The sequence below is a fragment of the Kogia breviceps genome, chromosome 1, assembly GCF_026419965.1.
Source record: "Kogia breviceps isolate mKogBre1 chromosome 1, mKogBre1 haplotype 1, whole genome shotgun sequence".
Lineage (NCBI taxonomy): Eukaryota > Metazoa > Chordata > Mammalia > Artiodactyla > Physeteridae > Kogia > Kogia breviceps.
In genome coordinates this window covers 85,037,498-85,063,800 of record NC_081310.1, presented here as the reverse complement: position 1 = coordinate 85,063,800, position 26,303 = coordinate 85,037,498, and the positions used below count along the sequence as shown (strand labels likewise).

Here is a 26,303-nt window from a genome sequence, read left to right as displayed (position 1 = left end):
GAACATGGGTATACAAATATTTTGTCAAATCCTTGCTTTCAATTCTTTGGGGTATATACCCAGAATTGGACTTGCTGGATCATATGGCAATTCTATGTTTGACTTTTTGAGGAATTGTCATACTGTTTTCCACAGTGGCTGTCATTTTACATTCCAGGAGCAATGCACAAGGCTTGTGATTTCTCCACATTCTTACCAACACTTGCTATTTTCTATTTTTGATAATAGCCATTCTAATGGGTATGAAGTGGTATATCACTGTGATTTTAATTTACATTCCTCTAATGATTGGTGTATGGGAAGTTTTAAAACTATGAATTCAATTTTTAAAATTTATATACAACTATACAGGTTATTTCTTCTTGAGTGAAATTTAGTAGGTTGTGTCTCTGAAGGAATTTCTGTTTAATCTAAATTGTTGAATTAATCACATAAAGTTGTTCAAAATATTGCCTTATTAATTTTTATGTCTGTAGGATCTGTAGCAATGTTGTCTCTTTCATTCCAGATATTGGTTATTTGTGTTTCTCTTGCTTTCTTCATGAATCCAGCTAGACATTTATCAATTTTATTGCTTTTTACAAAGAACAAGCTTTTGGTTTCATTGACTTTTTTCCAGTTCTTTATCTACTTTCTCTTTCATTGATTTATGCTTTTATCTTTGTTATTCTATTTCTTTTCCTTACTTTGGATTTAAAATGCATTTCTTTTTTAAGTTTCTTCTTATGGAAGAATCTTACGGTGGATCACCGGTTTTATATCTTTCTTCTTTTTAATATAAGCACTTCTACCACATTTTATTGGTCATTCAAACCATTCCTGACACAATGTAGAGGGAACTACACAAGGACGTGAATACCAGGGGGTGGGGATCAGTGGAGGCCATCTTGGAGACTTGCATCTCAAAGTTGATTCTGGGTTCTCTATTACTAGATTTAAAGTCATTACTGATCCTGTTTCTTGTGATTAAGAAGTGATCATTGATAGTTCATTGTATGCAATAGCAACACAGCTACTTAAATTATTACCTATGAACACTATAGTTAAGTGCATGTAGAAGGCAAAGCTTTTGGTAACCAGGTAGTTGCTGCCATAAAACATGTTAGTGAAAGTCTGGGATATAATAGGGTTTATTGATTGTTGTTTCTAAGTGTGCTGGATAACTTTGGGAAAGAAAATGGTTAGTTCAGCGCTTTGAATTCCCAACTCAAGATCCACCTAAGAAACCTAAAAGATTTTATGACTACCCTAAAAGAAGCCCTTATTACAATATTTCCTTGTTCTGCAATCATAATGCAATTTATTTTTTAATTAATTAATTAATTTGTTTTATTTTTGGATGGGTTGGGTCTTCGTTGCTGTGCACGGGCTTTCTCTAGTTGAGGTGAGCAGGGGGCTATTCTTCCTTGCGGTGAGCGGGCTTCTCATCATCGTGGCTTCTCTTATTGCAGAGCACAGGCTCTAGGCGCACGGGCTTCAGTAGTTGTGGCATGTGGGCTCAGTAGTTGTGGCTCACGGGCTCTAGAGCTCAGGCTCAGTAGTTGTGGCGCATGGGCTTAGTTGCTCCGTGGCATGTGGGATCTTCCCGGACCAGGGCTCGAACCCGTGTCCCCTGCCTTGTCAGGCGGATTCTTAACCGTTGTTCCACCAGGGAAGCCCGGCAAGCGGATTCTTAACCACTGTGCCACCAGGGAAGTCAGACGTTTAAAATTTTTATTACCTCTTTTCTTATTTTGTATAGTTCACTTTGAATTTCATCCTGCACTCAGCCATGTCCCACTTTATCCCAGTTTGTTGTCTTATCTCTGCTTTTACCTCTTATTTCATGTCCATGTTTTCTCGTGTGCCAAAGCAGACAACACTGTTGAAATCTTCTGTTCCCTGTGGTCAATATTTTTGAAGAGCATGTAATTTCCTAAAAGGTCATAGTGCCTTTTTAGGTACTATGTTCTTTCTCTTTTCCTATATGTTATAAAATGTCTTCCTAGGACCAACCCATTTTGTACTATTATTACCTTATTCTTGAATTATAAGAGTCCTCTCCAAGCCTAGCATATGCTTCCTACTCCCAATAGATTTCTTCTTGTTTCCCTCAGTGATCACCTAACTACCATCAGAATGATATTCTCACTCTCTTTCTTTCTCTCTCTTTTCAGATCAAGACAACACAAATTTATTATCTTACAGTTGTGAAGGTCAGAAGTCCAAAATCAGTCTCAGGGGGTTAAAACAGAATGATGTTCTTTTAAACTGAAAGAATATCCAGCTAGCCACCTTAAGAGAGTGAAGAGAAAATCAGAACCATTACTGCAGATGTGACACAGTTGCTAAATATTTCAGGGCTTCTTTAAAAAATAGATAGATAGGGCTTCCCTGGTGGCGCAGTGGTTGAGAATCCGCCTGCCGATGCAGGAGACACGGGTTCGTGCCCCAGTCCGGGAAGATCCCACATGCCGCGGAGCAGCTGGGCCTGTGAACCATGGCCGCTGAGCCTGCGCGTCCGCAGCCTGTGCTCCGCAATGGGAGAGGCCACAACAGTGAGAGGCCCACATAGCAAAAAAAAAAAAAAAAAAGATAGATAGATAGGTAGATTTTTTCCTTCAAAGAGAAAACACCAACATAGTTGAGTGTGAGGACTCTATTTTACCTGTATGGGTACCCCCCTAAACCCTGCTCTTGTCTTTAAGCAGGAGGGGAATATCTCACCCCAGCATCTTTAAATGTTCTCTTTATTTTCTTCTGAATAGCTTGTAATATTCCTTTGCCTTTACAATTTATATACTTAACTGATAGATGTCCAAGAATCTTTCTTTCTGAAACTATGATTGCCCTCTCTATGATAAGGCAATCATAAGATAAAACTTAAATAAGATAAAGCTCTTATTTCAGGAAATCTAAACTGCTTTCCGTGACTGTGATACTTCTTTTAGGTCTATCAAAATCCCTTTCATTATTATTGAACTGTAGTAGCTGTGCATCACTAATGAACAGGAACGTTTACTTCTTTCTTTTATTGATAGAAACTGGTTGAGTAATTTATTAACACACCATTTTGCTGATGCTTTATATGTGAATGTGGACCATAAGAACAGTCCTTATAAAATCTGTTTTGCTCCTTTTTTTCTGCTCTTTTAGAATAAAAGTATTCAGCCTATAAAATTTCCAATTATACATCAGCAAGAAGTGAAGATTTATTCTCCCATCAAGCTTACACCCAACTTTCTGGCATTTCCTCATCATCCCATGGGAATGTTATATCGTTATAAAGTACAGGTATGATATCTTATAATGAGAATTCACAAAGAAATAAGTCAGTCTCTCTGATAGCTTAATTTATTGAAGGTTAAAGTTAAATCTTATTTCCCCCTAATCCTAGCAGTATAACTCAGTTTTGGGTGACAACCAAATCATGCTCTTGAATACTGTCATCCTAAGAATACTTGGTGTACTTTCCTTCTCTTCCATATATCCTTTCCTTGTGAGTTTTATAAAGTTTTGTCAAGCTCCCTTGTGCTCTTTTTTGACATTTTGTGATACTGCCATTACATAATCCCCCTTTAGTATTTCCCATCCCCATTTAGTTACTTTAGTATAGCATCACAGTTTCTTAATGTTCCAGAAATAATTTATTGTATAGTTTTATTATTTCCTAAACTTTATTTATTTATTTATTTTAAACAGAGAACAGGAGTATTTATTTATTTATTTAGGGCTGTGTTGGGTCTTCGTTTCTGTGCGAGGGCTTTCTCTAGTTGTGGCAAGTGGGGGCCACTCTTGATCACGGTGCGCAGGCCTCTCACTATCGCGGCCTCTCTTGTTGCGGAGCACAGGCTGCAGACGCGCAGGCTCAGTAGCTGTGACTCACAGGCCTAGTTGCTCCGCGGCATGTGGGATCTTCCCAGACCAGGGCTCGAACCCGTGTCGCCTGCATTAGCAGGCAGATTCTCAACCACTGCGCCACTAGGGAAGCCCCTAAACTTTATTTCACCAGATTTTACATCTTCAGTTAAATTCCCATTTTCTTCCTATATAATTAAATATAAGGTTGTATTTTTTTTCATAGGTGGAGGGTGGCAGTGGCAATTTCACCTGGACCTCTTCTAATGAAACAGTGGCCATGGTAACCACTAAAGGAGTGGTGATGACAGCTGGTCAGGTCAGGGGGAACAGCACTGTTCTGGCCCGAGATGTACAAAATCCTTTTCGATATGGGGAAATTAAGGTAAGCAACTCTCCAAAAAACGTTCATATCTCCTCTGAGACATTGCTGTCTAAATTTAAGTACAGTTACACATTAAAATTTTTTTTATTTTTCATGTTGGCTGTTTTAGAATGATCCTTAGGACTACCCTAGTGGTCCAGTGGTTAAGACTCTGCACTTCCAATGCAGGGGGCATGGGTTTGATCCCTAGTCAGGCAACTAAGATCCCCTGCTGTCAACAATGGGAAACCAACACAGATTTTTCCTAAGGTCAATAATATGGTTAAGCCTGTGTTTAGAAAGATATCTAATTATTTTTATAGCCAGACAACAACTATAATATTTTTTAAAAAGGAATGAAAGATAGTTTCTGGAGCTATATACTAGTAGACTAGAATAGAATGAAAGAAAAAAGTGAAGGCAAAGTATCCAGTTAAGCCTAAACTAACAAAATGGGATTGAGAATAAAGAGGACAAATTGAGGGTTATTTTAGAGGTAGATTAATCAAATTTGATGCCTAGTGGGGTGGGAAAAAGTGAAAGATTAAGCTTTGGCAGCTTGATGGATAGAAAACAGAAGAAAAGGGGAGTTCCTTGGTGGTCTAGTAGTTAGGATTCGGTTCTTTCACTTCTGTGGCCTGGGTTCAATCCCTGGTCGGGGAACTGAGATCCCACAAGCCATGCGGCACAGTGCTACCCCGCCACCAAAAAAAAAAAAAAAAAAAAATCCCAACAAGAAAAGGAAAAAGAAAAAGAGGAAGATAATGAATTCAGTTTTGGATACACTTAGTGTGGGACTACCCTCGTGGTCCAGTGGTTAAGACTCTGCTCTTCCACTGGGGCACAGGTTCGATCCTTGGTTGGGGAGCTAAGATCCTGCATGCCTCGTGCACTGCCAAAAAAAAAGACCCCAAACATTTAATGTGGTTCACCTATGGAGCATCCAGGTGAATGTTTAAAATTGGAAATAGGCATCTGAAGTACAACTGAAAGATTAGGGCTAGAGATAAAAATCTGGAGTGATCAGCATATGGTTGGTCATTGAAGTTTTGGAACTGGATACGATTTATGTGTCACTTTAAGGGACATTGGCAGAGTAAGAGGAACTAGCAAAAGACACATAAAAAGTGACCAAAAAAAGACTCTATTAGGGCTTCCCTGGTGGCGCAGTGGTTGAGAATCCGCCTGCCGATGCAGGGGACACGGGTTCGTGCCCCGGTCCGGGAAGATCCCACATACCGCGGAGCAGCTGGGCCCGTGAGCCATGGCCGCTGGGCCTGCGCGTCCGGAGCTTGTGCTCCGCAACGGGAGAGGCCACAACAGTGAGAGGCCCGCGTACCACAAAAAAAAAAAAAAAAAAAAAAAAAAAAAAGACTCTATTAGTCCATTCAGGCTGCTATAACAGAATACCATAAACTGGGTGGCTTATACACAACAGAAATTTATTTCTCACAGTTTTGGAGGCTGGAAAGTCCAGAATTGAGGCACCAGCAGATTCAGTGTCTAGTGAGGGAAAGCATCCTGGTTCATAGAAGACTGTTTTTTGCCTTAACCTCATATGGCAGAAGGGACTAGGGAGCTCCAGGGGTCCCTTTTTTAAGGGCATTAATCCCATTCATGAGGGTTCCACTCTCATGACCTAACCACTTCCCAAAGGCCCCACCTCCTAATACCAACATTTTGGGGGTTAGATTTCCACATATGAATTTGGAGGGACACAAACCTTCAATCTATAGCAAAAACAAAATAAAATGTTTTTTAAAAGATATCAAGTAAGAGGAAGTGCCCTATATCAGAGGTTAGCAAATTTTTATTTAAGAAGGACCAGGTAATAAATATGTTAAGGCTTCCCTGGTGGCGCAATTGTTAAGAATCCACCTGCCAATGCAGACGACATGGGTTCGAGCCCTGGTCCGGGAAGATCCCACATGTTGCGGAGCAACTAAGCTCGTGCACCACAACTACTGAGCCTGCACTCCAGAGCCCTCGAGCCACAACTACTGAGCCCATGTGCCACAACTACTGAAGCCCGCGCACCTAGAGCCCGTGCTCTGCAACAAGGCAAGCCACCGCAATGAGAAGCCCACACCCTGCAATGAAGAGTAGCCCCCCACTCGCCACACCTAGAGAAAGCCCACGCGCAGCAACAAAGCACAGCAATGCAGCCAAAAATAAATAAATAAAACAAATAAATGAAAAAAATTTGTTTAAGTTATAAATATGTTAGTATTTGTAGGCCACATACAGTCTCTATCTCATAGTCTTTTTTGTCATTGTTGCTTTTTATTTTACAGCCCTTTAAAAATGTAAAAGCCATTCTTAGCTTACAAAAGTCAAGAAAATTGTGCACTGGTCATGTTTTGCCAGACTTGTGTTGAGTGGTGTTAGATGCTTTAGAGAGGTCGATTGATTAAGGAATGAAATGAGTGACAGGTTCAGCACCTAACACACAAACACAAAACATACATATTTAAATATTTAAGAAATGCTTTCTTTTCTTCTAAGACTTTCCTAACAAAACTTTCTTGAAAGATTAATTTTTTTCCCCTCCAGATATATGTTTTGAAACTGAACAAAATAAAAATGTTACCATTTCATGCTGATATAGAGATTGGCCAGATTATAGAAATCCCCATTGCCATGTATCATGTAAATAAGGAAACCAGAGAGACCATCGCGTTCACAGACTGCTCTCATTTATCCTTGGATTTGAACATGGATAAGCAAGGAGTCTTCACTCGTCTCAAAGAAGGTAAGAGTAGGCTTTTTATTTTTTCCTTTCTTTGTCTTTGAATTAAAGGACCAATCAACAATTCAGAAACTATGAATTACAGTCTAAGTTCACATATTGGGGATTCCCTAGTGGTCCAGTGGTAGGGACACCGGGCTTTCACTACCGAGGGCCCGGTTTCAGTCCCTGGTTGGGGAACTAAGATCCCACAAACTGAGCAGTGTGGCCAAAAAAATTAAAAATTAAATTTAGATATTACCTTTCTTTTTTTTTTTTTTTTTGGTGGTACACAGGCCTCTCACTGTTGTGGCCTCTCCCGTTGCGGGGCACAGGCTCCGGACGCACAGGCTCAGCGGCCATGGCTCACAAGCCTAGCCGCTGTGCGGCATGTGGGTTCTTCCCAGACCGGGGCACGAACCCATGTCCCCTGCATTGGCAGGCGGACTGTCAACCACTGAGCCACCAGGGAAGCCCTAGCTATTACCTTTCTTTATAATACTTTTATTTATTCTGTCAACTGCCTGTATTAGGTGTTACAATATGATGCAGAAACAAAGGCACAAAAATTGAATAACATGTCCAGGGTTCATTGTGGCCAGACAATATCAGTTTTTAGTCATATTAAAGACTTCTCCTTCCAGCCTCAAGCTCTTCTTTCTTTCTTTCTTTAATATATATACTACACCTCTTTCTAAGAGGACTGTATTGCCATTTAATGTATGTATATATTAAATTTATTCCAAAAAAGAAAATACCTTTTTAATAAGAAAAGAATATGAATAAGCTATCCATAAGGATCATATCATTTACCGTTATGGAACTTCATATTTGATCCTGATCACCACTGTTTTTTCATCAATAATAATGACAGTAGTAGCATCTAACGTTTGTTTAGCATTTCTATTTCCTAGGCTCTGTTCTGAATACTTTTCATATACTAACTTATTTAATTCTCACAATACATCTATAAGGTTGATATCAACTTGGACTTCTCTTTTGCCCTTGTTAATTATACTATATAATATCTCTCACCTCTCCTCGGTTCTTAGGCTGTCTCTCCCCATTTTTAGGCCCTCATTATCTCTCACTGAGAATTTAACGATATCCTCCTAACTGTTCTTGCCTTTGATAATCATGGCTACCAGATAGATCTTCATGAAGCTCAATTTCAAAATTAATTTTCCTGCTCAAAAATTTTGAGAGGCGGACTTCCCTGGTGGCACAGTGGTTAAGAATCTGCCTGCCAATGCAGGGGACATGGGTTCGAGCCCTGGTCTGGGAAGATCCCACATGCCGTGGAGCAACTAAGCCTGTGAGCCACAACTACTGAGCCTGCACTCTAGAGCCCATGAACCACAACTACTGAGCCCACATGCCACAACTTCTGAGCCCACGTGCCACAACTACTGAAGCCTGCGCACCTAGAGCCCATGCTCTGCAACAAGGGAAGCAACCACAATGAGAAGCCCCAGCACCACAATGAAGAACAGCCCCTGCTCGCCACAACTAGAGAAAGCCCGCATGCAGCAACGAAGACCCAAAAATTAAAATTAATTAATTAATTAAATTTTTTTAAGTATGCAATTCAATTTAAAAAAAATTTGAGAGGCTTCTGCCTGCCCGTGGACAACAGCCAAAATCCTTTTAGTTTAGTATTAAAGACCCTCTACAGTGTAACCCAACCTACTTTTTGGAACTTCATGCTTTGGCTTCATGTATGGCTCTAGCTAAACTAACTACTTCAGTTAAAATTTCCCATATATCTCTTTCATATACTCATTTGTATCTCACTTATATTTCTATCTTTGTTCATTTATTTGTCAGCTTAAGATACTCTCTTCTGCATATCTAAACCTTTCTTGATCTCTCCAGCTAAAAGTAATCATTCTGTTTTCTAGACTTCTATAATGCTTATCGTTTTCTACTAATAGTTTAATTTATGTAAATGTTCACCCTCCCCTTCTAAAGTATATATGTCTTGAGGTCAGGAACTTTGCTCATATTTGTATCCTCACCGTACATAGAACTGTCTTACATGATATATATCTGTTAATAGAAGGAACATTATTTTATATCAACTTAATATAATTGGGGTCTAGTAGTGTGTGAGATTAAGAATTTTTTAATATATTAAAATTCTTATATTTCTATAGACTGATTTCCTTGAGGACTGATTGCTTATTACCCTACTGAAGTCATGTTTTTTGATTTGCAGGTATTCAAAGGCCAGGACCAATACACTGTTCCAGTGCACATATAGCAGCCAAATCTCCGGGCCATACTTTGGTAACAGTTAGTGTGACTGAATATGAAGAGTATTTGGAGAGCAGTGCCACATTTGCTGCTTATGAACCCCTAAAGGTGAGATGTTTCATGCTAAGGAACTGCCATATCTTTTCATGGACCCCACTATGTCCACTTGAGGGCTTCCTACCTATCTGTGATCTCTATTAAAGATCAGTGATATTTATGTTCTCTTTACTTACCACTCTCTTGTTTTTAGACCCACAGCTCCCTCATCAAATCTGAGTATCAGGGAGTTTATGCTCTCATGTTTCGGCCACAGGAATATTTATAAGTTGTATCAGCAAGTTTTTTTATTTATTTATTTATTTATTTATTTGTCAGGGGGCTGTGTTGGGTCTTAGTTGTGGTACGTGGGCTCTTTGTTGCGGTGTACAGGCTTCTCTCTAGTTGTGGTGCGCCACCTTCTCTCTAGTTGTGGCGTGCGGCACGCGCAGGCTTAGTTGCCCTGAGGATTGTGGGATCTTAGTTCCCCAAACAGGAATCGTACCTGTGTCCCCTGCATTGGAAGGCGGATTCTTTTTTTTTTTTTTTTTTTTAAATAAATTTATTTATTTATTTATTTTTGGCTGCCTTGGGTCTTTGTTGCTGCGTGTGGGTGGGCTTTCTCTAGTTGTGGTGAGTGGGGGCTACTCTTCGTTATGGTATGCGGGCTTCTCATCACGGTGGCTTCTGTTGTTGCAGAGCACGGGCTCTAGGGCGCCCGGGCTTCAGTAGCTGTGGCACGCGGGCTCAGAAGTTGTGGCTCATGGGCTCTAGAGCGCAGGCTCAGTAGTTGTGGCACACGTGCTTAGTTGCTCCACGGCATGTGGGTTCCTCCCGGACCAGGGCTCGAACCCGTGTTCCCTGCATTTGCAGGCAGATTCTTAGCCACTGTGCCACCAGGGAAGCCCCTGGAAGGTGGATTCTTTACCACTGGACCACCAGGTAAGTCCCAGCAAGTTTTAGATATTCTGCTTTCTTTTCTCTTTTTTTTTCCTCTTTTTTACTGAGATATAAAAAACATATAGTAAAGTACACTAATCTTAAGGTACTGTTTATTTTTTTATTTGGCTGCACCAGGTCTTAGTTGCAGCATGCGAACTCTTAGTTGCAGCATGTGGAATCTAGTTCCCTGACCAGGGATCAAACCTGTGCCCCCTGCATTGGGAGCACAGAGTCTTAGCCACTGGACCACCAGGGAAGTATCTTAAGGTACTGTTTGAATTTTCACATATGTATATATCTTTGTAACACCACCTGGAAGAAAATATAGAATATTAGTATACTCTCTTTTGAAGAACTCTGAAAGAAAACCTTCCACCCTAGGGAGGGAAATCAATCATCTTTTACCTTTTATACTTAACAAATTTTCAGCACAACAGTCATCATTTTGGTCCCCAAGGATTGGTCCATTATAATTGGGATATTACGACAGGTAGCAGTTCAAAATAAAAGTAGATAGGGACTTCCCTGGTGGTCCAGTGGGTAGGACTCCATGCTCCTATTGCAGGGGGCCCAGATTCAATCACTGGTCTGGGAACTAGATCCCACATACATGCCACAACTAAGAAGTCCACGTGCTGCAACTTGAAAATCCTGCACGCCACAACAAAGATCCTGCATGCTGCAACGAAGATCCCACGTGCTGCAACTAAGACAGAGCAGCCTAAATACATAAATAAATAAATAAATTTTAAAATAAAATGATAAAAGTGGATAGAGCCTGGCATGCTTTCTATATATTTGAGCCCTTCAGGAGCTAAAATTGATGTCTAGGGGCTTCCCTGGTGGCACAGTGGTTAAGAATCCGCCTGCTGATGCAGGAGACACGGGTTTGAGCCCTGGTCTGGGAAGATCCCACATGCCTCAGAGCAACTAAGCCCGTGAGCCACAAGTATTGAGCCTGCGCTGTAGAGCCTGCAAGCCACAACTACTGAAGCTCATGCACCTAAAGCCTGTGCTCCGCAACAAGAGAAGCCACCACAATGAGAAGCCTGCGCACCGCAGTGAAGAGTAGCCCCCACTCGCTGCAACTAGGGAAAAGCCCACACACAGCAACAAAGACCCAACACAGCTAAAAATAATAAAAAGTAAAATAAAATTTAAAAAATAAACAACAAAAAAATTGATGTCTACAAGTTCTTGCTGATACATACTGACAAATACTGACTCAGTGCCTCTTAGGATGAGGAGGCATCCACAGGGAAAAAGTTGTCAATGAAAGAAGCAAGGTAAGTTATTAATTTTAAAAAGATAACTTGTACATTAATATTTGCATTTTAAGTTGGCCTCATTGTACGTTGTGCAGCCTAAGTATTAAACATATGATTTGAGCATATTTCACTCATTCTCTTAGTGGATGAATCATCCTACTTGCCTAATTAAGTGAAAGTGCTAGGCTGCAGCCCATGGTCATTTCATGAGGTTTTTTCTTAGTTTTATCATTATCCTTACCCTAATTTTATATTTATTGAATGTCCCACAATTCAGATCTCCCCTGAATGAAAACTGTCCTTAAAGGAAAGGAAGTAAGGTGATGATTTTCTTTTTCTATCTAGTACTTTGGTCATGTATCTTTTTCTTTAGCTGCTGGAAAATATATGTATGTTTTACTTTTGTTATCAATCTTATGTTTTGGTACATGGTATATAGTTCTCAATTTGTCCTTTTATACATCAGTTCAATTCAGTTGATCTGATTAATTTTGGACTATATACATCTAGGAAAAAGGAATAACTCCAGTTTTGCTTTCTCAGGAAAGCCTTCCATGAAGCCTCTGACTAGTTGAATTTCTTCTCTTTGAGGCTTGTTTGGCAGTCTGTACTGTGCCTTTTTGTAACACTCATTATACTCTTTACCTACGTCAAATCTGTCTTTTTCAGACTCTTAGCTCCACTGTGAGGCAGGACCTTATTTTGGCTTTCCATTACTGTATCACCAGTGGGCCATCAATGAATATTTGTTAAATTGAATTATATATACATTTTTAAGAGAATACTGCCATTAGACATAGGAATGTTTAATGTTAATAGTATTCAATAATAAATATGATTGACTAGTTCAGGAAAGAAATATTAAAACACGGTTTGCTTACATTTTCAGAATGATTGCTTCAACTCTATACTTCATTTTGTCACTTAGTCACTGTTGTAGACACTGTGTGCCATACAAAAAAACCCTACACTCTGAGAATACTTCATTCCCCAAGAACCAGTTTCCTCATCTATAAGTAGGATACAACTCCTCTGTATACTGGAGTTAATAATACCTGTCTTGACTACCTCTTAGGTGAGAGTTCCTTGAGAAACAGATGAACTGTATAGATGTATTATTTTCATATTTTTAGGGCAGGAGTTCTTTGATACTTCAGTAAAATATCCATTTAAAATTCTTATGTAATATGTTGACAGATGGTACCTAGACTTATTGTGGGGATCATTTTGCAGTGTATACAAATATCAAATCATTATGTTACACACCTGAGACAAGTGTAATGTTATATGCCAGTTATACTTCAATTTTTTTAAAAAGAGAAAAAAAGAAAAAATGTTTATGCACTTATTTATCAATACTTTTAATGTGCACAGCATTGTACTAAATTCCACTGAGGAAGAGAGATTCTTTCAAAAATGTGGGGTATAAGATACTCTTTTCTCTTAAGAAGTTTACATAACTAGACAGTGTAACAAGAATTATTAGATGTATATATATGAAGATTTGACATATTTAAGTAGCATTAGGGGATAAACAAGTATACGAATTAATGGTAGAGATAATTACTATAAGAGCTTAGCGGATGCAGAAGTGGTTGTGGTCTGTAATGATTAGACATAAATTAATAGATAAGGTGACACATGAGTTAGGCTGAATGATAGGTGGGACCTAAATTAGTACAGAGGTTGAGAAGCATTCCAAGTAAGAGGCATAACATATATGTCTCCTAATTTGGGAATTAAGTCTAATGTCATTTACATTATAGTTATATAACCAGTTTTTCACTTTAGAAAACTGTTGAATTCTCTAACCAATCAGGGGTTAATTTCTTTAAATGTCATCAGGCTCTAAACCCTGTGGAAGTGGCACTGGTGACATGGCACTCTGTAAAGGAAATGATATTTGAAGGGGGCCCTCGTCCATGGATCTTGGAGCCCTCACGATTCTTTTTGGAGCTGAGCATGGAGAAGACAGAGAAAATTAGAATAACACAAGTCCGGCTGCCAGCTAAGAGAAAACAGAATCAGTACATGTATCGGGTCCTGTGCCTGGATTTAGGGGAACAAGTAGGAAAATGATCTTTTTCTTTTAGCAATAATACTCCAAATCTTTTGTACTTCTAGCCATTCCTTTTCAGATTTTAATGGATTTAGTTTATGTACTAGATGGGAAAATTCTAATTATTGATTAAAAGATCTTTTTTTTTAAAGCTTACTATCCTTTAAATGTACACCAAAGGTTTTTGGTTTGCTCATCTGAGAATTCTAACAGTTCACCAACCAAATGGTTCCAGGTTTTTTTGTAGTAGGGGGCTTATTTCAATCATTTTATCACTATAATTCATTTCCTGTTGCCTAGACTAGAGGATATATAGTTTTCTACCTCCAAAGAATGTGAGGAAGGGAAATTTAAACTGTCATCTATGGTTATCAATTTTGAAGAATGAGTTAGATTTGTGTTGATAAGAGTAATTAGTATATTGCCCTTTATCAGTTTAATTAGTTTTGATTATTTTTAGAGGTAGTGATGGCTTTATCCATAGCTGCACCCTGCTTCTACCAAATCCAGTAACAAAGGTTTTCAGTTTGACCAGGATTGAGAATTTAAAGTATGACTATGAGGCATAGCCCAGCTAACCAGCCCCCAGGGAATCCATGTATGATTTTAACTTAATAAGAACTGTGCTATAATCAATTGAGCTTCATTTTAATATCTCTAGTGTACTGTATTGTATATATGACTAGCTATTAGTGATTTCAATCCTAATTACCCCCTTTTGAAGCTTTCTAGCTTCTTTTTGTTTGCACATTGTTATTCATTAGTATTTCCACCAGAAATGAGTTGAAACACAAATTAGTTTTTCCACTTTTTGCCAACTGGAAACAAAAGATTTGGTGGAGGAAAAGACTGAAGTAATTGGTTAGTTAGATTTTTTTAATGTTCCCTTTGTTTCTATGATACCCTTGTTTTGCTTAGCACAGATAATTAAGAACTATAGTGTCTTTAAGGGATTTGCCTGATTATAATGTCCAAAGGGATTCTATACTGGAATTTGAATAATTCTAACACGTTTAGATTGGCACAACTGACATCAAGTGTCTACCCACAATTATCTCTTACCCTTGTGTTTTCTTAAAGATTCTGACATTCCAAATTGGAAATCATCCAGGTGTTCTGAACCCTAGTCCAGCTGTAGAAGTTGTGCAGGTACGCTTCATATGTGCCCACCCTGCCAGCATATCAGTAACTCCAGTATATAAGGTGCCAGCTGGTGCCCAGCCATGTCCTCTGCCACAGCATAACAAACAACTGGTGAGTACAGTGTTTCCAACTAATTTACATTTTGTCTAACCTGCTTTAAGAGAAATGGTCTGAAATGTACCTTTTGTCTTATTGAAGTTAAGGAAACTCTTTTATTTGTTATCTAATCTCTGATAGTGTCTGAGAAGTGGTGATTCAATTAGGTTAGAGTTGGCTATACTTAGTGACACTTAGTGACTTTGCTTGTTGTACTTAGGTACATAGTCAGCTTGTAACTATGACAATAGGCAATTGAGAACTCTCAAAATAACTTCCAAATTGTTTTGCTAGTATCTTTCCCTACTAGATCTTTTATTACCATTATTAGTAACTTATAGGATTTACCTCTACTCCAAACCCATATGAAGAATAATGATAAGCAATAGCATAGCTAGAAGGTAGGCAATGGGGAATGAGGAATAAATGAGTTATCTAACCTAGAAACTAGGACATCAGACTATACGCTCAATGAAGTTAACTATGATTCCAAGCATGGGAAAATGGAAGTCATTTCTTAGCCTTTGCAGAATAGAACAATCCATTAATTATTCCCATTTTACAGATGAAAAAACTGAGGATCCTAGAATTTGAGTAATTTTCCCAAGGTCATAAAGCTAGAAAGTAGCATTTTCCATCTGACTCCAAAGCACACGTTATTAACTTTCTTGCTATACTGCCTTTTTATTATAAAAGAACATATGAGATGTTGCAGGTTAGGAACTCATTTTTTTTTTTCAGAAACAAATTCAACATTAAATACTATTATTTGAACTTTATAAATTATTCACTTTTTACAAAAACACTTAGATGGAACAGAATAGAAGTTATCTCTATAATAGCATTGTCATTCAATGTCTTTTTTTTCATTTGAAATAATTTAAATTTATAGAAAATTTCCAGGAAAAGTACAGCTTTTTTCCTGGAACCATTTAAGAGTAAGTTACAAACATGATCCTCCATACTTTAGCATTTATTTCTTTTTTTGTATTTGAGTATAATTCACATACCATAAAATTCACCTGTTTAAAAGTGTACAAGTAATATTGTTAACTAAGCTCTACTTCAATTTTTAAAAATGTGCTAATCAGAGTTGTGCAACCATCACCACTATCTACCTTCAGAACATCTTCATTTCCCCCAAAAGAAACACCACACCCATTAGCGGTCACTCCCCACGTCCCCCTTCCCTAAGTCCCTGAAAACCACTAATATACTTTCTTTCTCTATAGATTTGCCTATTCTGGACACTTCATATAAATGGAATCATACAATATATGGCGTTTACATGTAGCTTCTTGCATTTAGCATGTTTTTAAGATTCATCCAGGGTGTAGAATGAATCACTACTGCGTTATTTTTTTAAGGCTGAGTTCTGTTATATAGATATACTACATTTTGTTCGTCCACTTGTCAGTTGATAGATATATGGGTGGTTACCATTTTTTGGCTCTTATGAATAATGCTACAATGAACATTCATGCACAAATTTTTTTGTGAATATATTTTCAACTCTCTTGAGTATATATTTAGGAGTGGAAGTGCTGGGTCATATGGTAACTCTGTGTTTAGCCTTTTGAAGAACTTCCAGCTGTTTTCCAAAATGGCTACCTCATTTTACATTTCCGTTACCAATGTATGAGAATTCCAATTTCTCCACATTTGCCAATACTTGTTAATGTTTGTCATTTTGATTATGTCCTTCCTAGTATGTGAGAAGTGGTATGTTATAGTGGTTTTGATTTACATTTCTCAATGGCTTATGACATTGTGCACCTTTCCATGTACTTATTGGCCAGTTGTATATCTTCTTTGGAGAATGTCTATTCCAATCTTATGGGTTGTTCATCTTTTTATTATTGAGTTATACAAGTTCTTCATGTATCCTAAATACAAGTCTTTTTGAGATATGTGATTTGCAAAAATTTTCTTCCATCTTATGGGTTGTCTTTTACTTTCTTTTTTGATTGTTTTGCATTTTTTAATTGAAGTATATTTGATTTACAATGCTGTGTTAATTATTGCTGTACAGCAAAGTGACTCAGTTATACATATATATACATTCTTTTTTTAAAATTTTTTTATTGGACATACATATGCATTCTTTTTCATATTCTTTTCCATTAAGGTTTATCACAGGATATTGAATATCGTTCCCTGTACTATACAGTAGGGCTTTGTTGTTTATCCATTCTGTATATACCAGTTTGCATCTGCTAATCCCAAACTGCCAATTCATCCATCTCCCACCCCCTCCCCCTTGGCAACCACCAGTCTATTAAAAATATGGACTGCTTCACGAATTTGCGTGTCATCCTTGTGCAAGGGCTATGCTAATCTTCTCTGTATCATTCCAATTTTAGTATACATGCTGCTGAAGCGAGTGCTTTCACTTTCTTTTTTAAACTTTCACTTTCTTGATGGTGTATTTTGAAGCACAAAAGGTTTTATTTAACGATGTCCAATTCATCACTTCTGTTGTTGTTTTTGTTTGTATTTTTGATGTCATATCTAAGAAACCATTATCTAATCCAAAGGCATGAGTATTTACGCTTTTGACTTCTTCTAAGAGTTTTGTAGTTTTAGTCCTTACACTTAGGCCTCTAATCCATTTTGAGTTTATTTTTGTATATGGTGTGAAGTTGGAGTCCATCTTCATTCTTTTGCATGTGGACATCCAGTTGATCCAGCACCATTTATTAAAAAGATTATTCTTTCTCCTTTGAATCATCTTGGCACTCTTATTGAAAATCTATTAACCATAAATGTGAGGATTTATTCCTGGGCTCACAAATCTCTTCAATTAATCCATACGTCTGTCCTTATTGCCAGTACCATACTATCTTGATTACTGTAGCTTTGTGGTAAATTTTGAAATTGGGAAGTATGTGTCCTCCAACTCTATTCTTCTTTTTCAATATTGTTTTGGCTATTCTGAGTCCCTTGCATTTGCATATGAATTTTAGGATTCCTTTGTCAATTTCTGCAAAGAAACTAGCAGGGGTTTTGACAGGAATTTCATTGAATCTGTAGATTCATTTGGAGGGCATTACCATCTTAACAATATTGTTTTCTGATTCATGTGAGCTATCTTTCCATTTATTTAGGGTTTCTTTAATTTCATTCAACAATTTTTGTAGTTTAGAGCAGTGGTCCCCAAGCTTTTTGGCACCAGGGACTGGTTTTGTGGAAGACAATTTTTCCACAGATGGGGTTGAGGGGGGGTGTGGGGGGATGTTTCAGGCAGTAATGTGAGTGATGGTTCAGGCGGTAACGTGAGTGATGTGCAGCGGCAGATGAAGTTTTTCTCCCTCGCCCACCGCTCACCTCCTGCTGTGCGGCCCGGTTCCTAACAGATCGTGGACCAGTACTGGTCCATGGCCCCAGGGGTTGGGAACACCTGGTTTAGAGTATACACTTGCACTCCTTTTGTTAGATTTATTCCTAAATATTTTATTCTTTTTGATGCTATCATAAAGATAATTATTTATTTCATTTTCAGATTGTTGCTCTTGTATAGAAATACAGCTGATTTTTGCATGTTAATCTTGTATCTTACAACACTGCTGAACTCATTTATTAGATCTAATAGTTTTTTTGGTGGGTTCCTTAGGGTTTTCTATACACAAGATTATGTCATCTGAAAAGAGAGACAGTCAGACTTCTCCTTTTCCTATCTGGATGCCTTCATTTTGTCTTCTTGCCTAGTTGCCCTAGCTAGAACCCCCAGCACAATGTTCAGTAGAAGTGGCAAGGACAGACATCTTGTCTTATACCTGATCTTAGGGGCAAAGCTTCCAATCTATAACTATTAAGTATGATATTGGATGTGGATTTTTCATAGATGCCCTATATAGGTTGAGGAAGTTTAGTCTGTGGAATGTTTGTTTTTTTTTTTTTTGTGGTACGTGGGCCTCTCACTGTTGTGGCCTCTCCCATTGTGGAGCACAGGCTCTGGACGCACAGGCTCAGCGGCCATGGCTCACAGGCCCAGCCGCTCCGCGGCATGTGGGATCTTCCCGGACCGGGGCACAAACCCGTGTCCCCTGCATTGGCAGGCGGATTCTCAACCACTGCGCCACCAGGGAAGCCCTGTGGAATGTTTTTATCACCAAAGAGTTTCACATTTTGTTCAATGTTCTTTCTGTATCTGTTGAGATGATTGTGTGTTTTTTTCCCTTTTATTCTATTAATATGGTGTGTTACATTGATTGATTTTCATGTGTTGAACCAACCTTGCATTCCTGGGATTAAATTCCACTTGTTTATCATGTTTAAACCTTTTTATATACTCCTGGATTCAGCTTGCTAGTATTTGGTTGAGGATTTTTGCATCTATATTCAGAAGAGATTTTAATCGGTAGTTTTGTTTTCTTGTGGTATCTTTGGTTTGGTATCAGAGTAATACTGGCCTCACAGAATGAGTTGGGAAGTATTCACTTCTCTTCTACTTGTTTGAAGAATTTGTGAAGAACTGGTATTCATTACTCTTTAAACATTTGGTACAATTCACCAGTGAAGCCATCTGGGCCTAGGATTTTTGTTGTGGGATGTTGTGTTGTTTTTTTAAATTACTTATTCAATCTCTTTACTTGTTATAGATCTAGTCAGAGTTTTTATTTCTTATTGAGTCAGTTTTGCTTGCTTGTACATTTTTAATTTTCCTATTTCATTTAGGTTTCATTTAGGTCCTCAGAGTTTTGGTGTCCAGAACTTTTATAGGGGTTTTGTTACGTAAACATGATTGATTAAATCATTGACCACATGTTTAAACTCGACTTCTAACCACCCTCCCCTCCCTGGAGGTCAGGTTGGTATCACCTGGCTCAAAGTCCCATCACTATAATCATATGGCTGGTTATTCTAGCATGACCAGCCCCCATCCTGAGTCATCTTATAAGTATAAACTCAAGTGTGATCCAAGGGGTCCATCATGAATAACAGATACACTCCTGTCACTCAGGAAATTCCAAAGGTTTATGGTTATTTCTCAAGAACTGGGGACAAAGACCAGCCAATTCCTTTTATTTATTTATTTATTTATTTATGGCTGCATTGGGTCTTCGTTGCTGCACGCAGGCTTTCTCTACTTGCGGTGAGTGGGGGCTACTCTTCATTGTGGTGCGCGGGCTTCTCATTGTGGTGGCTTCTCTTGTTGCGGAGCATGGACTCTAGACATGCGGGCTTCAGTAGTTGTGGCACGCAGGCTCAGTAGTCTTGGACATGGGCTCTAGAGCGCAGGCTCAGTAGTTGTGGCTCATGGGCTTACTTGCTCCACGGCATGTGGGATCTTCCCAGACCAGGGCACGAACCCGTGTCCCCTGCATTGGCAGGCGGATTCTTAACCACTGCGCCACCAGGGAAGTCTGTCAAGATAAAATTTAGATCAAAAATTTAAAACAGGTGTAAAAGACGTTTTGGGGAACATTTGGGGAAATTGAAATATTGACTATACAGTATGTAACACTGAATTAATGTTAATATTCTTATGTGTGATAATGTAGTTTTTGCTACTCATTCTTAGGAAATGCATGCTGAAATATTTAGGGGTAAAGTGCCATGATACCTAAACCATTTGGAGAAAAAAAAGACACACACATACACATACGCACACAGAGAGTATGAAAGTAGAGGGAGAGATAGAGTAAGAAATGGTGGATTGAGATGAAGTATACATAGGTATTCGTTATACCATTCTTTTAAGATATATGTACCTTTGAAAACTGTCAAAGAAAAAATATTGGGAGAAAACATGATCCCAAGCTTCAGGAATATCTTACCACCTCTTAAACTATTCTTTTCTTTTCTTTTCTTACTTTTTATTTTAATACAGATTCCTGTATCAAGCCTGAGAGACACAGTCCTGGAACTGGTAGTGTTTGATCAACACAGGAGAAAGTTTGATAATTTCAGTTCACTGATGCTAGAATGGAAATCCTCAAATGAAACACTAGCTCATTTTGAAAATTGCAATTCAATGGAGATGGTAGCAAAGGATGATGGCAGCGGGCAGACCCGGCTACATGGTATTGTAAATATTTATGAATCCTTTCATATACCTACTAAACGGTTCTGCACTAAATATTTCCTTGTGGGTGACAGTCTATTTATCCTATCTCACCTTTCACCTTCTATCTTTGTATTTTTTAGAAAACATAAAGGTTGATTCCCTTGTTTTCAAAGCTAGGGTCCAGAGTCCAATGTTTCTCACAAGAACACAAAATTAAATTAATTTTAAAGTGTATTGTTTACCTATTATTTGCCTAAAACTTTGGAAATATTCATTTTTTAGGCAGTGTTTATTGAGTAGCTACTACATGTAAGGCCCTCTGCTAGGTGCTTGGAGATATAATGGTAAATGAGACACTCACAGCTTTTGCCCTCATAGAATTACAGTCCAGTTGGGGAAACTGGACTTTAAACATTACATTGTGTTAGGTGTTTTGAAGGGCAAACATAGGGTTCATTAAGAGCTTATAACAGGAGAACCTAACCTAGTTTAGATCAAAGAAGACTGCCCTAAGAAAGTCGCATGTACTCTGAGACCTGAAGAAATGGCAGAAAGAGGAAATAGAAAGAATGAACTAAATAAGTCAAGTGAGACTGACTTAGAGAGGGGGCAAGAGGCACAAGATGAGGTTCTAAGAGGGCAACAAGCCCTCAGGGGCAGTAGCCCATCAAGCCTTTGCTTGTATCACATTTGCTGAGGTCCTATTCTCCAAAGCAAGTCACCTGGCCAAAACCAGAGTCAAGGTAGGCCGGGAGTACTCAAGAGCATGGATACCACCAGGCATGATTCACCACAAACCATTAATATAACAATCTACCACAAATCAATCCCCAAAGTAAAGAAGAAAGTGGCACAAAGGGTAACTTTTAGGTTTCTGGTATGAGTATTTGGTAACCATTCTTTTAACTTTTTATTTTATGTTGGAGTATAGTTGATTAATAATGTGTTAGTTTCAGGTGTACAGCAAAGTGATTTAGTTATACATATACATGTGTCTGTTCTTTTTCAAATTCTTTTCCCATTTAGATAACTATTCAATTGAATAAGAAACACTAAAGAAACAAGATTTAAGCTTTCCCTTACCCACAGGGAGTTTATACTCAGGACAAGTTTAACAGCTTAACTAGAGAATATGATAACATAATATTAATATGTGTATGATACTATAACACTATGATACCAATAATATGATACAGTTAATGTAAAAAGTGGTAGGGAAGAAAGAGATGCTCCTTATATCTGTAACAATCAATCACCAAATACCATCCATTTTATTTTCTAAAGGTTTTCTCTCTTCCTCTCTAACTTCATCACTAATGTCCTCATAACCTCTACCCTACATCACCATAGTAGCCTCCTAACTGATCTCAATGTGTCTCTCCTACCCTCTAATCCACCCTCCATACTACTGTCCAGAATGATCTTTCTTTTCTTTTTTTTAAAAAAATATTTATTTATTTTGGCTGCACCAGGTCTCAGTTGCGGCATGCAGACTCTTAGTTGTGTCATGCACGTAGGATCTAGTTCCCTGACCAGGGAACGAACCCGGGCCCCCTGCATTGGGAGCACAGAGTATTATCCACTGGACCACCAGAGAAGTCCCCAGAACGATCTTTCTAAAATACAAATCTGGGGACTTCCCTGGTGGTCCAGTGGTAAAGAATCTGCCTTACAATGCAGGGAACGTTGGTTCAATCCCCGGTCAGGGAACTAAGATCCCACATGCTGCAGGGCAACTCAGCCTTCAGTGACATGTATTGTCATTGTGTCTTTCTGGATAAAGTTCATATGTTACAGCTTAACATACTGACCCCTGCCTACTTCTTTGTCTTCACTTCTTATTACCACCCACACGTATTCTACATTTTTCTCATACTCAACAATTTTAGATCCTTAACCATGAAAAGGCTTGTCATACATCTTTCCTTTGCATATGTTTTATTTTCTCTTTACTTGCATCTTCACTAGGCTAAAATCTTCCTCTAGTAATATAGGAGTTTTCTGTTCCTCTATATTCCCAATCTAAGGAGAATAGTCCTTCTTTGTGCTCTTATATATTCTATATTATGTGCTCTGTACATACTTCTATAATAGTACTTATCACACTGTATTGCAGTGGTTGGTTTACCTCTCAGCCACCCTCCTAAGCTGTGGGTTTCTTTGAAGGCAAGAACTGTGTTGTTTTCTTCTTCATCTCTGTATCCTAATTACTTGTCATAGTGCCTAGCATATAGTTAGGCCCTTAATAAATCTTTGTTGAATGAAAGGATGTAACATCATGAAAAAATGCTTTACAGATTTACCCATGATCATCATGTGTTGAGGATAAAATAAGAGTTGTCCTAAGTAAAGTAGCAGATTCATGTTAGTTAAATTAAAAAGAAAGAAAAAAGAATGAATGAGTAAAGCAGGGTCAGATTATGGATGGCTTCAAATACTAGTTTAAGTAGTTTGAATTTCTCTAATAAGGACTAGTTAGCGATTTAAAAAAATTTTTTTTTCATTTAAAATTTTTGAGTAAGGGACTGACATGACATTTACATACACAAAAGTTTAGAAGCATGAAAAGTCCCAAAGGACAATCTCTTTTTTTTTTTCTTGCGGTACACGGGTCTCTCACTGCTGTGGCCTCTCCCATTGCGGAGCACAGGCTCCAGACGCGCAGGCTCAGCGGCCATAGCTCACAGGCCTAACCTCTACGCGGCATGTGGGATCTTCCCGGATCGGGGCACAAACCCATGTCCCCTGCATCGGCAGGCGGACTCTCAACCACTGCGCCACCAGTGAAGCCCCTCAAAGGACAATCTCTTTATTTCTCACTTTTATTTTTAAATCAAACAAAAATTTCCCCATACCCTATTGTCAGCTTATTTTTGGACTCAGAAACCATTAGAGCTGGAAAGAATTTTAGATTTTGTCTGTCCCAACCCCTCATTTAATAAAGGAACTGAGAAATAAAGTGATTGCCCAAGGTCACATAGGAATATAATTGCAGAATCAGCATAGAACCCCAGTTTTCTGCTTCTTGTGTATTTCCTTATTCACTGTTTTTTGTTTTTGTTTTTCTCCCTGAAATAAAACACCATTTGGAAAAAATTCGGGCAGATTTTTGGTTTTCTAGAGACACTTTTGTATTCTACATGTTATTGTTTCTCACAGGGTACTTTTTTGAATGTCTCTAGGTCGAAGGATCCTTAAAGTACATCAGACAAAAGGGACTGTACTCATTGGAGTCAATTTTGTGGGCTATTCAGAGAAGGAAAGTCCAAAGGTAAGTGGAGACTGTTATATAAAAAATATTAATTAACTGAAATTTAAGGCTCTTTAGAAGTCATTTATATAACTGATGTAAATCTGAGAACTGTGCACCTCTATGAATCTGTTATCTTTGGCACTTGAAAGAGTACTGGAATCTTCGCTCACTGAGCTGAGGAATTAAAAGTTTGTATTTACCTTTGTGGTTCTTATTACATTTCTAGGAACTTTCCAACTTGCCCAGATCTGCAGCTGTCGAGCTGCTCCTGGTAGATGATGTAACAGTATCACCTGAGAATGCTACCATCTATAACCACCCTGATGTGAAGGTAGAAGCTATATGGGTCTAGCTAAATGGAATCATATTGGAGGGGAGAGTACTAGGTTTTTAAAATTAATAGTATAACAATAAAAAAGCTCACTTATGTGTTGAAAATCAGTGATATATATATAGATAATGCATATATAATAATTATCCTTAGCAGTAATGTTTTAATAGTCATATTTTGTCTTTGGTCCACTGACCATAATCTTCTAATGTCATACTCTTTCTTAGGTAAGTAGAAGTTATTTTCTTTTTATTTATTTATTTATTTTTATTTTTTTAACATCTTTATTTGAGTATAACTGTTTTACAGTAGTGTGTTAGTTTCTCCTTATTTTCCTTTTATTTTTTATAAACCAAAGGGAACAGAATATTGTTTGTCTGATTTTTCCATAGGAAATATTTAGCCTTGTGGAAGGATCTGGTTATTTTTTAGTCAACAGTAGTGAGCAAGACATTGCCACCATCACTTACCTGGAAGCAGAAAGCTCTGTCCAGGTGAGTTCTAGAGATATTCCCAGACTGATGGTCTCAGGTCAAAGCTCATTCTTAGGATGATTGGAAAATTTTTATTGGGTGTCTCAAACTTGTTACAAAATTTGTGTATTTTTCCTTTTTTAACCTACATAGATTCTTCAACAAAAAAAGAGGGGTTTTTTTTTCTGTAACTAGCTACAATCTGTGGCATTTTTTGGCTCTGATTGAATGGAAACAGTGTAGGAGACATCTAATTATAAGATTTCCATTAAAAGAAGGTTCATTTTTATAAATTTAAAAGCACAGAACTGTGTGGATATTTAGATATACTATTGACTTTATAACCTAAGTATATGGTATTTTCAGCCAGGACATGGCAACTTAAAATATTAAGCTACTCCATAGTCAATATGCCAAAAGATTTGCTTTTAGTTGACTTGTAATAATAAAAAAATATATTAACATATGTATTTATTTCCTTCAAAGAGCTCAAAGGAATATAACTTACTGTAGTCATAATGTTGCTTTGTAAAAGAAGAGATTGAGGCCCTATTGGCAAAGGATGTGAAAAACCATGCTGCTGTGCAGGAGCTGTAGTACAAGAAGGAAAAACAGAGTATCAGTCCACCCAGTGCTTTCTCTCCCTCCTTGTGATTGCATATAAATGTACATGATTTTCTTCCTGAATCCTTTCCCTGTTCATAATTAAGAAGCTGGATATGTATGTTGGATTCTGCTTGAAATCAATCAATTTAAACTCTGCTCTTTATCAGTTAGTATTTGTTAAGGGTACATATTTTGCCACAAACTGAAACATCACTTTAAGTGTACATATTGTGCTATACCTGAAACATATAATGTGACCTCTCAGAGTTCCCATCACAAAGAAAGTAAGATATTGTATTTTCCACTTTGGGTGGAAATAATTGCTATGATTATGCTTGGAGCATGTTTGCTTCTTTACCCAGCTACCATCTTCTTCCTTCTAGTTAGTTCCAGTACATCCAGGATTTCTCAGCTTGGAGGTCTATGACTTGTGTTTGGCTTTCATGGGTCCAGCAATGGCTCACCTCAGGGTGTCAGACATGCAAGAGTTGGAGCTTGATCTGATTGATAAGGTGAGAGATGTTTGCTTTCTTTCTTAAATAAAGCAGGTGTCATTTTCACTCACTAGCATCACCTAATATAGTCTGTGCTCAGCTACCATGTGTATATACCAGGCCCTTTGATGATGTTAATGGAAATACCTGCCCTGAAAGAACATAATTCCAACACTAAACATGATGAAGATAAATAGAGTGTTAAAGCACAACTTAGGGACTTCCCTGGTGGTCCAGTGTTTAAGACTCTATGCTTCCAATGCAGTGGGTGTGGGTTCGATCCCTGGTCAGGGAACTAAGATCCCACGTGCCACAGGGCATGGCCAAAATAAAAAATTTTTAAAAACAGTTAAAAAAATAAAGAACAACTTAAAAGAATACACATAGAATAGGCTTACTCGAGCAAA

The 26,303-nt window shown here is 38.1% G+C and overlaps 1 protein-coding gene and 1 non-coding gene across 3 annotated transcripts in view; one reads left to right on the top strand and one right to left on the bottom strand.

The window, feature by feature from the left end:
- Nucleotides 1-26,303, top strand: part of NUP210L (nucleoporin 210 like) — a 74,382-nt gene that overhangs the window by 20,980 nt on the left and 27,099 nt on the right. For both annotated transcript variants that reach the window (XM_059071937.2, XM_059071935.2), the window contains exons 9-19: nt 3,136-3,273; nt 4,064-4,222; nt 6,755-6,953; nt 9,148-9,293; nt 13,277-13,498; nt 14,571-14,744; nt 20,563-20,755; nt 23,922-24,010; nt 24,219-24,323; nt 24,716-24,817; nt 25,786-25,914. In XM_059071937.2, the coding sequence (XP_058927920.1) occupies nt 3,136-3,273; nt 4,064-4,222; nt 6,755-6,953; nt 9,148-9,293; nt 13,277-13,498; nt 14,571-14,744; nt 20,563-20,755; nt 23,922-24,010; nt 24,219-24,323; nt 24,716-24,817; nt 25,786-25,914 (1,656 nt within the window). The remainder of the gene's footprint in view (nt 1-3,135; nt 3,274-4,063; nt 4,223-6,754; nt 6,954-9,147; nt 9,294-13,276; nt 13,499-14,570; nt 14,745-20,562; nt 20,756-23,921; nt 24,011-24,218; nt 24,324-24,715; nt 24,818-25,785; nt 25,915-26,303) is intronic.
- Nucleotides 17,010-17,112, bottom strand: LOC131746667 (U6 spliceosomal RNA). Its single transcript, XR_009332608.1, has one exon. It is a non-coding gene; the product is annotated as a U6 spliceosomal RNA (small nuclear RNA).